The sequence below is a fragment of the Schistocerca americana genome, chromosome 2 (assembly GCF_021461395.2).
Source record: "Schistocerca americana isolate TAMUIC-IGC-003095 chromosome 2, iqSchAmer2.1, whole genome shotgun sequence".
Lineage (NCBI taxonomy): Eukaryota > Metazoa > Arthropoda > Insecta > Orthoptera > Acrididae > Schistocerca > Schistocerca americana.
In genome coordinates, this window is record NC_060120.1 from 706,161,413 (window position 1) to 706,174,828 (window position 13,416).

At 36.8% G+C, this 13,416-nt stretch overlaps 1 protein-coding gene across 2 annotated transcripts in view; it reads left to right on the forward strand.

Moving 5' to 3' along the window:
• Positions 1 to 267: 267 nt before the first annotated feature.
• LOC124593702 (vitamin K-dependent gamma-carboxylase) overlaps positions 268 to 13,416 on the forward strand; it is a 71,378-nt gene continuing 58,229 nt past the window's right edge. The window contains exons 1-2 of one of the 2 annotated variants that reach the window (XM_047132007.1): positions 268 to 823; positions 899 to 1,054. In XM_047132007.1, the coding sequence (XP_046987963.1) occupies positions 598 to 823; positions 899 to 1,054 (382 nt within the window). In that variant the 5' untranslated portion in view covers positions 268 to 597. Of the gene's footprint in view, positions 824 to 898; positions 1,055 to 8,396; positions 8,475 to 13,416 lie in introns of those variants that run through there. The other variant, XM_047132008.1, reaches the window with a different exon arrangement.

Here is a 13,416-nt window from a genome sequence, read left to right on the forward strand (position 1 = left end):
AGACATTTCTTTAGGGTGGGGTCGCAATATATACTGTATGTACCGGTGCTTATGTTTCGAAGAGTTATCTATCGTTGAAAACGTATAAAACTATGAAAAGTCATACAAAATATTTTTTCTATTAAAACAATAGATGAATATTAAACTGAACGATAAATTAAAATAGTTTCATAATATACTACATGATTACTTGAAGACCATTAATCCATGGATTTTACAAGTGAACTGTGCAGCCACTGATTAAGATGCTGTTGCCATGGTAACAGCAAAGATATACTGTCCGTGAGCAAACAGCTGTGAACATTGTTTTGACATCTGGGGGGGAGAGAGAGGCGGCTGGAAATTAATTGGCGCCGTGTGCGTAGGAAGCAACCTATAATGATTGTGCGCCTTACACGGAGACCAGTAATACACAATCCGCGGTGAAACTCAGTTTGAATTCCCGGGGAACTAATAGACGAGATGGGCATTGTTTGTAATTTGTATCAAGCAGACAGTATAAAGATATACAAAAATTAAGTTGTACATCTCTCTTCCGGAGTGATACAATGAAGAGTATTAACGATTGAGACTGTACAATAAGCATACGCACGTAGAATGGTCAAACGAAGATTACAAGCGCAGAAGCAGGCGACGCCATTGCCTGTGCAACCCACAAGACAGTTAAGAAAGGATTCATTAAGGGAACAGAACCATAACGTATCGTCGTTCGAGAAATACGTTGGTTTCTCTATTTCAGAACTGAAAACATGGGAACGTTTTGTAAAACTGTTGTTCAAACCCACAGACCCTTCGTCGCTTGGAGTTGTACGAGCACTCTTTGGTACATTTGCGATTTACAAATTGGTTCTTAGAATAATTTAAACATTACAGGCTCCTGCACAGCATCATTTTACAGGGCTGCTGATGGTCTTAGATATACCAGAGGAAAGAGGTCTCGCAGATGCAGACATCCGTTGGGGGAATCCAGATGAGTGTCGTTTTCCCTTATTCAGCAACCTTCATCCTTTGCCACTGGAGTGGATGTGCATCGTTTACCTCATTATGTGGATTGGTAATCTGATTAAATTAAGTTTTTTTCCTACTTATATGCTGTGTGTGTGAGTATTCTGAAGTCTCTTGTAGGGAAAGTGAACTGCTTAGGTAATTATTTTGTTTTGTACAGAGCAGACTTCTCAGGAAAATGAAACTAATGGTTAATTATTAACATTTTTTTTGGTGGGGGTACATATCTAGTTGACCGGTCTGTCACCAGCGTTTTTCTCCTCGAAGGTTTCTTCTTAGGTTTCTTGTGGGTGTAGCCTTATTAGTCTGCAGTTTCTATTTCCACTCGGCTACCAAGAGAAATGGATTTTTTGTAACTACACTCGAGATTTTCAACGTTATATTGAAAGACAGTGCTGTAGCCGTTTTTTTTTTTTTTTTTTTTTTACAAAAAGTTACATTAACTTATAGCCTTGCACTGTAACGTGATGTATTTGTATACACAACCAGAAACGTTTTATTTTATATTTTTTCTTATGTATTTCGTGTTTTGTCTGAATTTATGTATTATATTGTGATTAATTTCATGACTTTGTAGCTTTGGCACACATTGTCTCATGAAATCTCAGAATAAACAAAAGAGAGTAAGGACGTTGATTACAGAATATTTGTTCGTAAAATCATACAGGTGGTTTATGAAAACCTCACAAATGGCAGCTTTCGGGCATTCCATTGCACAGGAGATATCATACTACACTGATAAATATTGATGGTTGTTTGGGAGTATTTTTTGAGCATTTCGATATAAGGAAGCTATGGACTCCAGTGGCTTTTTGCACAATAATAATGTAATTATGATGTATTCATGTTGCTACCTCAGTCACTATTGTTTCTGCAAAAATACCATCAAAACAGTGGAAAAGCCTGTAACAGTTACAAAAGCATAAAACAGAGGTTAATGCAATAAACCTCAGATAAAACACAAACACTTTTATTACAGTGCATTGTGCTGCTCCTCCATTGTATGTAATGAACCCATAAAAAAGTTGCATACTAGCTCAGTTTTCATTAAACATATCCATACTACTATGTACCACTGTTAATGGACAAGTAACATTGTTGAAAAAACTAACCAGATACAGGTAAAGACAGTAATAAATGCAACTTTGTGGGCAAAGAGTAAAGTGTACATTACTGTTGTCATTATTGTGATTTAATGGCATAGATTTATTTCTAAATGAGACACACAGCTCACAGTTGTGAACCTGGTTGTCTTTCAGCAACTGTATATAAGTTTCAATGGATAAACAACACAGCCAACTGGTTGCAAATCATTGTTTAATAGATTGACCTAGGTTTAGACTCCTCTAAGGATGTCTCCAAGAAAGTCTCCATGAAAATAAAATGTTAAAAGCTGTAAAGTTACATTGCAAGAAGGCAACAGTCAAAGTTTAGAGCAGACATGTTCAAGTCAGAAATTAAAAATGTTCTAGCCTTGGGTATGTATACTTTGCAAGGAACTACATCTGATGGACATCATTTAATGAAGACATTAGATGTGTCGAAACCTAGGTCAATGTGTTGAACAATTACTTGCAGACGGTTGGTGTGTTATTTGTCCATTGAAACACACAGCTCATACCGTCTATATTTGCACTGTTGCACAGATGTTTTCAGTTCAATACAAATACAAAGATAAATGGGGTCAAGAAATCAGATGAAACACAATTACTGTGAAATGAGCCTCTGAAGACCATAGCTCCCACACATCCCTAAAAGTTTCTTGATGGAGTTCGAGTACAGCCTGTTTACTAATTATCATGATGCCTGGTTTAACATGGTTGTAAAGTTATGTATATTAAAAATAAGGTGCTGGAAATGAACTGATATTGTTCTAAACATGGATTCCTTGTCCAGTGGTTTATCCCATGTGAAATGTGCAAAGGTTATTGTAGTGTACAGTAGAACAACTCCATCTAATAAAGAACTGTAGTTATTCTTCTTTTTTAATGTTTAGAAAATGGAAAGAAGACATCCTGTCATGTTTAAAAATGTAGAAGTGCACAAATGAATGAAAACCAAAAAACAGAGGTTAGCTCTTTTTATTCCATTTCATATAAATGGGAAAAATCTTTATCCTTGCCTTTACAAGTTCTATTTCTCCATCTATGTATGTGCTCTGCAAGCTACCTTATGGTGTGCAGAGGAGTGTACTTTGTGTACCAATGTCACTCCCCAGCACCACCACCACCACCACCATCACCATGGCAAGGATGATTGTTGGTAACGCTCTGTGTGAGCTCAGATAACCCTGATTTTATCTTCATTTTCTTTTTGCAAGATATACACAGGAGGTAGCTATACTTTGGTCGATTTGTGTAGGAACTTAAAATTCTTGGAATTTTGACAGTAAACCATGTCATGATCCACAATGCCTCTATCACGCTGGAGTTGATTGAGCATCTTTGTGACACTTTTGTGCCTACTAAATCCAGCTTTAATGAAATTAGCTTTTCTTTGGATCTTATCTATCTGTACCAATCCTGTGTGGTATGAATCTTAGACTGGCGAGCAAGTACTGCACTAAAAACATCTCCCCTTGGCAGCTTTTTTATGTCATAGCACTGTTGTCATTAGCTGTGTATTTGTATCCTTTTTTTTGCCACTAAATTGGGATCCTGTTATTTTTGTGGCCAATTCACAGTGGCAGATCAAGCCAGTAAGACCTTTTACTTATTCATTAATGTAATAAAATATACAGGAAAGAATTGTGATTCTGTAGGACATATAGAAGTAGGATAAGGATGCACTGAGTGCTTAAAACAAAAGTTCGTTTAGACATCTCATACAAGTCACTGCCAAAAGTAAGGGGGTTATGAGCAATGTAGTGTAGTGTGTGGCAGAATGCTGCAGGAAACAGGAGGAAGACAAATGTAAAAATTGGTAAGATGCTAACTTTGATAGTCATAGTGACTGTTTTCATCATATATATGTTCTAGCTTTTGGACATGTACAAAATATAAACTGTTTTCTATTATTCCCAGTACCTTTTGCAGCATAATGGATCTGTGTGCATGCATTTTCATTGTGTCAACAAAGCTAAATCTGCTAGTATATTAATTCTCAATCTGCTTGCTTACTGTCTCTGTGCATGTATATATAGTTGGGAATGTACAGCTGCTGCCAGTACAGAGTTCTGTATTCAACAATACAGGCTTGATGTCCATATGTAATAACTGCACAGTTTGCACAACAGTTTGTAGTGAGTAGTGCTAGAACACTGGAGCAGTATTGATTAATGACGCTGGTTCAACTATGCTGCTATGGGCTGCCTACCAGATTTCAATCTACCTTACTTTCAGGAGTCTAGCATAGTTGCTCCTAAACCCTCAGATTCCAACAGGTGTAGACAACATTGGATATATATGTTGTTGACCTTATAATAAATGACCACATCACTGATAACTATGATAATAATAACAATAACATGGATGTGCAATGTATATCCACATGGAAGAATGTAATCTGCAAACTTCTGATCTAGTGACTGGCTTATTTTATCTGTTGTGCTGTAATTTCACTGTCCATCACAATAGCTGTAATTGATAGTTTATTGAGTATGGTAATTTGTATCCATTTCTTGGAGACATACATGTTTAGCCGTCAGTGAAAGATGTAAATGTAAGACCAGTGCTTTGTAAGATCCCTATTCTGTGGAAATCCAGTTTTCTTTCTCCAGGAACTTTGCACTTAGTTACGTAACCTAACCTGTAATGAATAAACAAAAATAATCAATTTTTTCATCCAGTACAGTCCCCAGCAATCAGTTTATCCTTCTCAACCAAGCTCTACTGATTTTCCTAAACCTCATCACTCCTCTTCCTTCCCCTTCAACCCGTCTGCCACAAGAAGGAGCCACTGGCTCCGAAAGCCTGCACATTTTAATACCTTCTATATGTGTTTTATTCTGCCATCACTTAATGAGAAGATTTTCATGTTAACTGAATCTTCCATTGGTTCTTGGTAAAAGAGTAGATTTCCTATAAAGAGTAAATGTGAATTTGATTTTAAACAAATTTGTTTTGTTGATATCAAGTTTTGTGTGCCTTATGGAGGAAACTCACTGATATGTTTCATGCTGCAGGTGTCCATTCTTCATTTCAGCTGTAAACTGTTCTGTGAATTTATAGTTTAAGCTAGCAAACTGAAAGACCCATTTTAATTTGTTGGTTGTTTATTCTGAATGTTAGCTCATGGGATAACACTGCTCCTTGTCCCCAAGTTAATTGCTACAAATTACAAAATGTGAAGTATTCTTCATTATTAGTATTTTACTGTAGGTATAGAAGAATTTGGAAGCTACCAGTGTGGTTGAAGAAAACTTGGCCTTGATAACTTGCACGGATTTTGATGTCACCTGGGATGAGTGGGTTGTAGATATCTATCTCTAATGACACTCTTAAACATTATTTTCACTTTAATGTGTACTCCAGTCATTGCACAATAAAAACAGATTTTGCATCAAAACTCAACTGACCACTATGTTTTCATCCTAGGAGTGACAGTACTGTTTGTTAGTTCATTGTCAAGCACACAATTGTAGCAACCATTATCTAGTGTTACTGGCTTGTCCTACCCAGCCAAAAAAATAGACTTCAGTTTGCAGAGGTTTAATTTCTTTGATTTTTTTAATCAATGTTATTGGTTAAATCCCAGAACATAATTGCAGAGGGAGGCTATATTACACTGATTCATCTGTGAACTGCACATGTTAAACAACTGTGCAACATAGTTCCTCCAAGTTTAGATTTTACATTTACATCAAATGTCATTCTCTTTCTGAATTTTGTTCATATCTTAAAAGATACCCTCATCACATACACTTAAAGAACAGTAAAATATAATCTAGAGGCTGAAACAACTTAATTCGGGTGATAAAACGGAATCTACCACCATGAATTGGCAGAACCCATAACACTTTCAGGTGATAAAAGAAGTATTTAATACAGAAAGGGATCATCAGCTTACAAGTTACTGGATCAGTGAAGTTGGAGCAAGGCTGACGTGCACAAATTATAATCAAGTAAGTAAGTTATGGGATATTAGCATTCCACAAACCAACACAAGGCATAGCAATTATGTGTAACTAGAAGGTTTCCTAGTGATACTGTGAACAGTGATGTGAATACAGGGTGTACCAGGCAGACAGGGTGAATGAAGGTGCCATATGTAACGGTTCTTAACCACTGGCATTCTGAACATCAGCATGAGGTGTGATGCTCATACATCACTGTAAAAGTTCCACTAAAGCTCTCCATATTGTGGATCAGGACAGAAAGCATGGCTTGTGGTAATCCTTCGCATTACTGGACAAGTGTCCTCTGAAGATTAGCAGTGATCTGTGGTGGCAGAACTAGGGCTCTGGCCCTACAAATTAGAGTACCACATGCTTGTGTAATTGAATTTAAGTCTGATGTCCTCATGTTGCAGGAACAGAAAATCAGATGTTGTAATCCATCCAATGGAACACATGTCGATGCACAGCATGAGAAAGCTGCACATTCTGTTGCAGAATTTCATTCCTGTTATTCATCACAGTACTTTAAGGAAACATAAGCAGTGGCATTTATGCTGACATAATTTTATCCCAGGCAAGAAAACCATATTGGTCCCTTTCTGCAATCTTATACATATTGTAATGGGTTCTAGATGTGTCTAGACAAATATATGCAAAAATCACTCTTCAGGTCCAAATGTAACTCATATGTGAATTTGATTTTACCCCACAAACAATGATGAAGATACCACATTTCCCAAGTCATGCATTACTTTCGTGTGAGAGGAATGTATACAATAATCTTTTAAGTGAAGCTGAACGTTACACGACCTACTATAAGGTGTCTTTGCAGGGCAGGTGATCGGCTGGTAGGACATTGTCAAGCACTTAAGGCAAATTAATAATTCTCATTTTGGATAGTAGTACAGAGTCAGCATTGTCTGTATTGCTGTTGAATGGGTCCTCCACCCTATAACTTTCTCTACTGTGTCTCAAATACACGCAAAATTCATTGGCAGAATCATTATATCCAAGACCACTACCCACATGGATTTTTACAGGCACACTAAGCTCTGATATTGGCATGCCACTTACATTGCATGTTTCTGTGTCAACCTGCAGTGGTTTAATTCATGCACTGTTGCCACAAACAGGTTTTTGTGCCTCTAAAATATCCCTAAATGTACTGACAAAAGTGTACAAAACAGTAGAACCTCAAAATTTTATAACTTTTTAGTAGTACCTTTATTAATATGGACCAATTGGTGTGAAAAGGGAGATGTTTTATGTATAGGTGTTTGAAATGGGAAAAAAATTCACCCCATGGATCAGGAGAAATGCGAGGTGAAAGAGACCTGGGACATAATACTGATCTAATACCTGTGAGTCCAGCTACAAGGTCATTTTGCATATGATTGTACTGAATATAGTGATGAGTTGATAAAAATTTTTGTGTTGTCTACATAATTTCAAGTATTGCATAAAACTTCATGGTAGTATATGTTAAACAGAATTATGAGGTGTTCTCTGGAACAATGATATAGCTGAAATACATTGAGATAGGGGTACTGTGTCAAACGTTTTAAATAGTTTTTTTTTTTAAATTTATTTCAAACTCTTGTACAGGGGCTAAGTTACAGTCATGCAAAAGAAATATTGTGGTTTCAGAATATGTGATATGATAGTGTAATTTGTAAGATTTGCTGACAGTTTTGGGTTTCAGTTGACATCCTATACAGAATGCCTGTTATTAGCATCCAGAAAGCAGAAACAAAATCTGGAGTTCAGATTGCAAATTTGGAAAGATTGAAGCCTGAAGATTTTGAAACAAGAAGGAAGGAGGATTTTTTAATTATTACCCACAAATATAAAAATGAAGAAGGAATACTGTAGAAAGTTGTTGATAAAGAAACAAAGGAGGAAAGCAGAATATAAATAGAAGATGGAGTAAGAAATAATTTGAAAAAGAATGAGGAAGCGAAAGGGGAGTTAACTGATGTAAATTGAGACACTAGTAGGTACGAAGAGCCAATTAAATATTAAAAGTCCAGTCTTTGTCTTTGGGGTTTAGAAGCTCTGAGGCTGGGAAGAAGTTTCAAGGGGCCCACACATTGAAGTAAATATCTGTGCACTTTGTGTTACATGGTTTTCTGATATACACAATGTACAATGGTCATTCATTATAGGTTTACCCAATATTTTGTATTGTAGATTATTTATTTATATTCGCAACACCTGAATATGCTAAAAAAGTGAAAATCAATTAAAAATTTTAGTTAAAACTTACAGATTGGCTAGTTCTTTTTTGTTCTCACTAGCTCCCATGTTTTCATAGCATTTGTTTTACTTTTTGCAGATTGGAATACCTTATACTGGAAGGGTGTGTGGAGCATGTTTTATAAGGGAGTGGCCTTTCACAAGTAAGAACCATGGGGTAAGAGAGCATGATTAACTGTGTTATAGGCATAAGGATATTGCAGTGGTTTTCATAGAAGGTGGTAGGGGAGCTGTGGGTACAATTGGCAGGGATGATTTCATTCCAGACCATTACTTGAGGATGTCCTCCAATTGTCATCCTGGTTTCTTAACCAGTTACAGTCCAGGGTGGTATTGTACACAATATTTTTGTGGAACATTATTTAACTAAGATGGAGCTGCTACAGACTTAGGTATTTGCTTGCACAGAAGTTCTTCTCAACAGTTTTGAGATTTGAAAGCACCCATGAGATTTATCTCTTCACCATCAATTTTTCTCTTGGGTTTGATAGTAACAAGGTCACTATTATCTTCTTACCTAGAGTGAGTGCCTATTTAGTTTGATTGATTGACATGTTTGTTGATACATAATTATTCATTACTCAGATTCAGAAATTGGATGTGCTACTTCTCTACAACTCTGTGTATGGTATTAAACTGAGTGGCTAAAAATCATGGATAGATTGTCTCATTTACAGTTATGCCTTCTATGATCCCTTAATGTCGTGGCTAGATGCAGCTTATAGCGTGACACATCTGAGGGATCTGTTGTAGGCACCCCATCACAAATTTGTTGATTTTTAATGTGGGATGGAAGATTGTGCAAGGTGGAGGGTCATCGTATACTGTAGGCTATTTGGGATTACACAGTAATTTGGGTTTCTGAGCTCAACAGTATATAATGGATTTTCAGTAGGCTATGGCAGAGATAATCTTTTCACGCACATAAGCCACAGCAAAGGACAACCTCAGATGTCTGAGAAACAGACATAGTGTCTCCTCCTCAGGGCCATACAGGGTGATCAATATTGGATGTACTGTTAGTCAGATTACCACTGATTTAAATGTGGCCATGAACCTATTTCACCTAAGACTGTATGGAGACAAAAATGCACTTTGAGGGTATCAGCAGCTGATGAGAGACCTCTTTCTCTTTGCTGACACTTATCACAGAGTTCGGTAACTGGCATAGACCTGTGAACATCACCACGGTATCATGGGAGTGTGTTTGTGGGGTGTGTGATATGGCCCGTTGAATCTTGGTTTCAATTATATTGAGCTGAGGGACACGCGAGAGTATGGTGTGTGCCCCACGGAGCTATGGATCCTGTGTCAACAAGTTTGTTTCCATATAGGAGATGGCTGAATTATGACTGTGTTGTATTCACACATTTGTAATTAGGCATTATAGCTCAGCTGCAGGGAATTACTTCTGGTGGCCCACGTTAACTTCTCGCAATCCAACAAAAGTATGTCTGGTAGAGAAGTGTTGGTTGACTGTCTCTTATTTAATGTCTCTTAGATGTCGGGAAATACCTCCAGTGTTCTTTGTACAGTGGATGACGTTTTCTTTTTCTGTTGCCACTGATCAAAAAAATCACATTTTAAAAAAAATCTCAGATTGATAAAATGTTTGCTGACCTAGTATGGATCTCACCAATTTTCAAAATATATCTTTTTTGAGTAATTATTCAGAGTTTGCTGTTTTATTGTTAGATCCCAAGCACATAGACTCATTATTGTGAGTACTGTATCTGTAGGAGATGTTCCAAAGGCACATATACTTCCTGGTGCAATACGTGGCTGCACTTTTCCATTCCACAGCCATCAGCCATGACAGGTTTTTAAATTTTGGCTCTATGAGACCACGTACTACTAAGACAAGTAAACTAAGACAAGTAAACTCTTATGATATAATTTTATATGGTCATAGAATCTTTACTCAACCCTAATAAGTTTGCTAAATATAAATATCACCCTCCTCCTTGTTTGCACAATAAGTAATTTGAACCGTATATTCAGTCTAATTGAATATCCAGGTAACTCACATTACTTTCTCTGCTTATATTTGATTTCTTTATTATGATCAAAGGACTGATTTCTAATTGACTCTTAGGTAAGAAAAGACAGATCACTGCTTACAGTAAAGCAGACACCTCAGGTTGCAGACAGGCACAATTAAAAGACATTTACATTTTGGGCCGCGATGCTGGAGTTGGTGGTCATGTGTGCATGAATGTGCTTGCTTGTGTGTGTGAACGGTGTGTCTCTCTCTTTTACTGATGGAGGCTGTGGCTGAAAGCTTTATGTAAGTGTCTTTTAATTGTGCCGGTCTGCAACTTGACATCCATTGTTTGACTTTTAGGTAAGTGATTTGGCTTCAGTGGAGCAAATGAAAATTTTGTTTATTCACATTGACCTGTAAACTTGTCCAAAACAGTTCTGATGTTATCTTCCAATTTCATACTTTCTGCTAGTGGGAGTAGATAATCAGCTTAAGCTATTGCACCAAGATCTTTGCCATCATGCTGGTTATGTAAGGACCAACAGGGTAGCATTGTGATTAACACACTGGACATGCATTCAGGAGGACAGTGGTTCAAACCCGTATCTGGCCATCCTGATTTAGGTTTTCTGTGATTTCCCTTTATCATTTAAGGCAAATGCCAGGATGGTTCCTTCTCCATCCTTTCCTAATTCGCGCTTGTGCTCTACCTCTAATGATATCATTGTCAACAGGATGTTAAATACTAATCTCCTCCTCCCTTCTCCTTTAATGGAAGGATATAACCAATAATTCCATATTTTATGCCTAAAATATGTGCCTACATGCTGGCCCTCAAGGACAACCTAAAGTTGAACTTTTCAAAACTGATTCACCTGTGGTTATAATAGCCTTGACAACTATCATATAGCAACCATGGACTAGCCTGTAAATGTGAGGGCAGTGGAGATTATCAGAGATTGTCACAGACTCCTGGAAGATCATATCAGCCACAATTCAAAACATGTTTTTATAGGCTGCATATAAACAGTTCTGCTCCACATTTTGAACTTCTGTATGTTTATCAAATACAATGTGTGATTATGTGGGAGTCTGTCACTGAGAAGTTTTCTGGTATTTTACCCATTATTCCAATTAAGCAGAATGGTCCTAGTCTGGTTCTTTCCTTGATATAATAATTTCTGTGCAGTTTTACAAATATTAAGCAATGTGCCTCTCTGAAGACCATTGTGAAGCTCGTTTAGCATGAGAGCTAACTTATTTCATAGTCTCTATTTAATGTGTAACATATTCTACTTTCTCCACTGCAAAAGATTTAACTCATAGGTGATACTTGTAATAATAGACTAAACTCTCCTTTATGTGATTTTACACATTAGTGTCCTCTTGACTGTAATCTTTCAGGAGAAAAACACATTTAAATAACTCAGCAATGCCTCACTAGATTCTAATTATTGTCCCTTTTCACTGTAGAATGAACTGCTGGAGATTTTTTTTTCGGTGATAATTTTGTGATGAATTCCCATCAGTATTTAGTTGACCCTTTACAGAAAAATTTACTTTTAATTAATGTTACCCTCAACAGACCCTCTTTGTATCTTATGTTTCAAGTCTCTATATAGCTAAAATCTGCAGCCTCTTTCTTCAGATGCAAAAACTTCAGTGACATTCAAAAACTTGTTGTAGGGAGTAATAGCAGTGAGAAGAATAATTATAATATTTCACTCTTGGATAGTCCCCATTGCCTGCAGCACCAGTCCTTCCAAACACTATACTTAGCAAAGTGACCAAATCATTAGGGCCAGATCATCACCTGGCAATCCAGCTATACATCATTAAGGATCTGTCTAAATCACATAAGGCAAAAGCTGAAGTAATTCAATGGAAAAAGAGATGAATGATTTCCTCATCCATGTGCAATCCAAATTTGTGCTTAGTATCTAGTGATATCATCACTGGCAAAATATTGAATTCTTATCTTCCTTTCAAATGTCAAGGATGAAGGTGACTCAACAGATAGTTGCCTCTCACAATCCTCTTTATTTTAATTTGTAGTATGATGGTTACTCTGAAAATTTTGCTCTCTCTTTATTCATTTTGTATATTGTTAAGTCTATGATCTGTTCTCAGACAGTGAAGTGCTTCATAAATTTCAGCACTATTGTGTTCCCTTGAGGACTCATATTCTTCCACCTTTGCACTAATAAGTGGCTTCAAATCCTCAACAGCTCTTGTGGTCATGGTTGCTCAAGACTCTTCAAAGAATTCGGTATGCTATTTGATTTGCTTAAGAACTATGTTTTACACATAACTAGTCAAGGTGAACTTCTGAAGATTCCATTTGTTTTGGTTTGAATCTATGAAGTCCACGTTGGTTATGTGGAATATTTACTTATTTTTGTCTAGATGGTACACTGAAAGAACCAAATACTTGAGTGAGTTTTTGAAATTCTTGAAGGATGGTATTCTCCAGACCATAAAAATTACCCCATACATATTACCATGGGTTGTAATTCACAGTATATCTGTAGCATTCCTATGCTGTTTGTGCTCCTTGAGTTGTACTAAATAGTCAACAACTTTGAGAGTTCACTTAGAAATAAGTGGGTATTGATTTGTTGAAGCTTGGAACTGGTTAGTGCCAGCAGTGTTTTGTTACTATAAGATGTGAGCAAGCTTCAGTAAAATATTGTGAGTGTCTGATTAAGGGAATTTGGTTTAAATTGCCTGCATCATTACAGTGGTAGAGCCCTCAACCTTCTGGATAGTTATATACCGAGAAATATTAAAGTAAAATGGTTGATAGTGAATAGCCTTCCAAACTTCGTTTAGGCTTGCAGGGATCTGGCTGGGTGGACAGCACAGATCCATTACTCTTGATGATGTTATGGATATTCATAATAAAAAGAAGTAATAATAAAACTTCCAAAGGTTTGGTTGGTGCATTGGTGGGTAAAAGCTCCCAGCCTCCCAAACAGCAACTCTTGAAAACAAAAAAAGCAATAGGACACACATGGGCTAAAATATATTTATTGTTGTGAGAAAAGAGGTCATTTGGAAAGGTATCCTATTCTACGGGCTTAGAGGTGACCACTGAAGCCATTAAACTGATGAA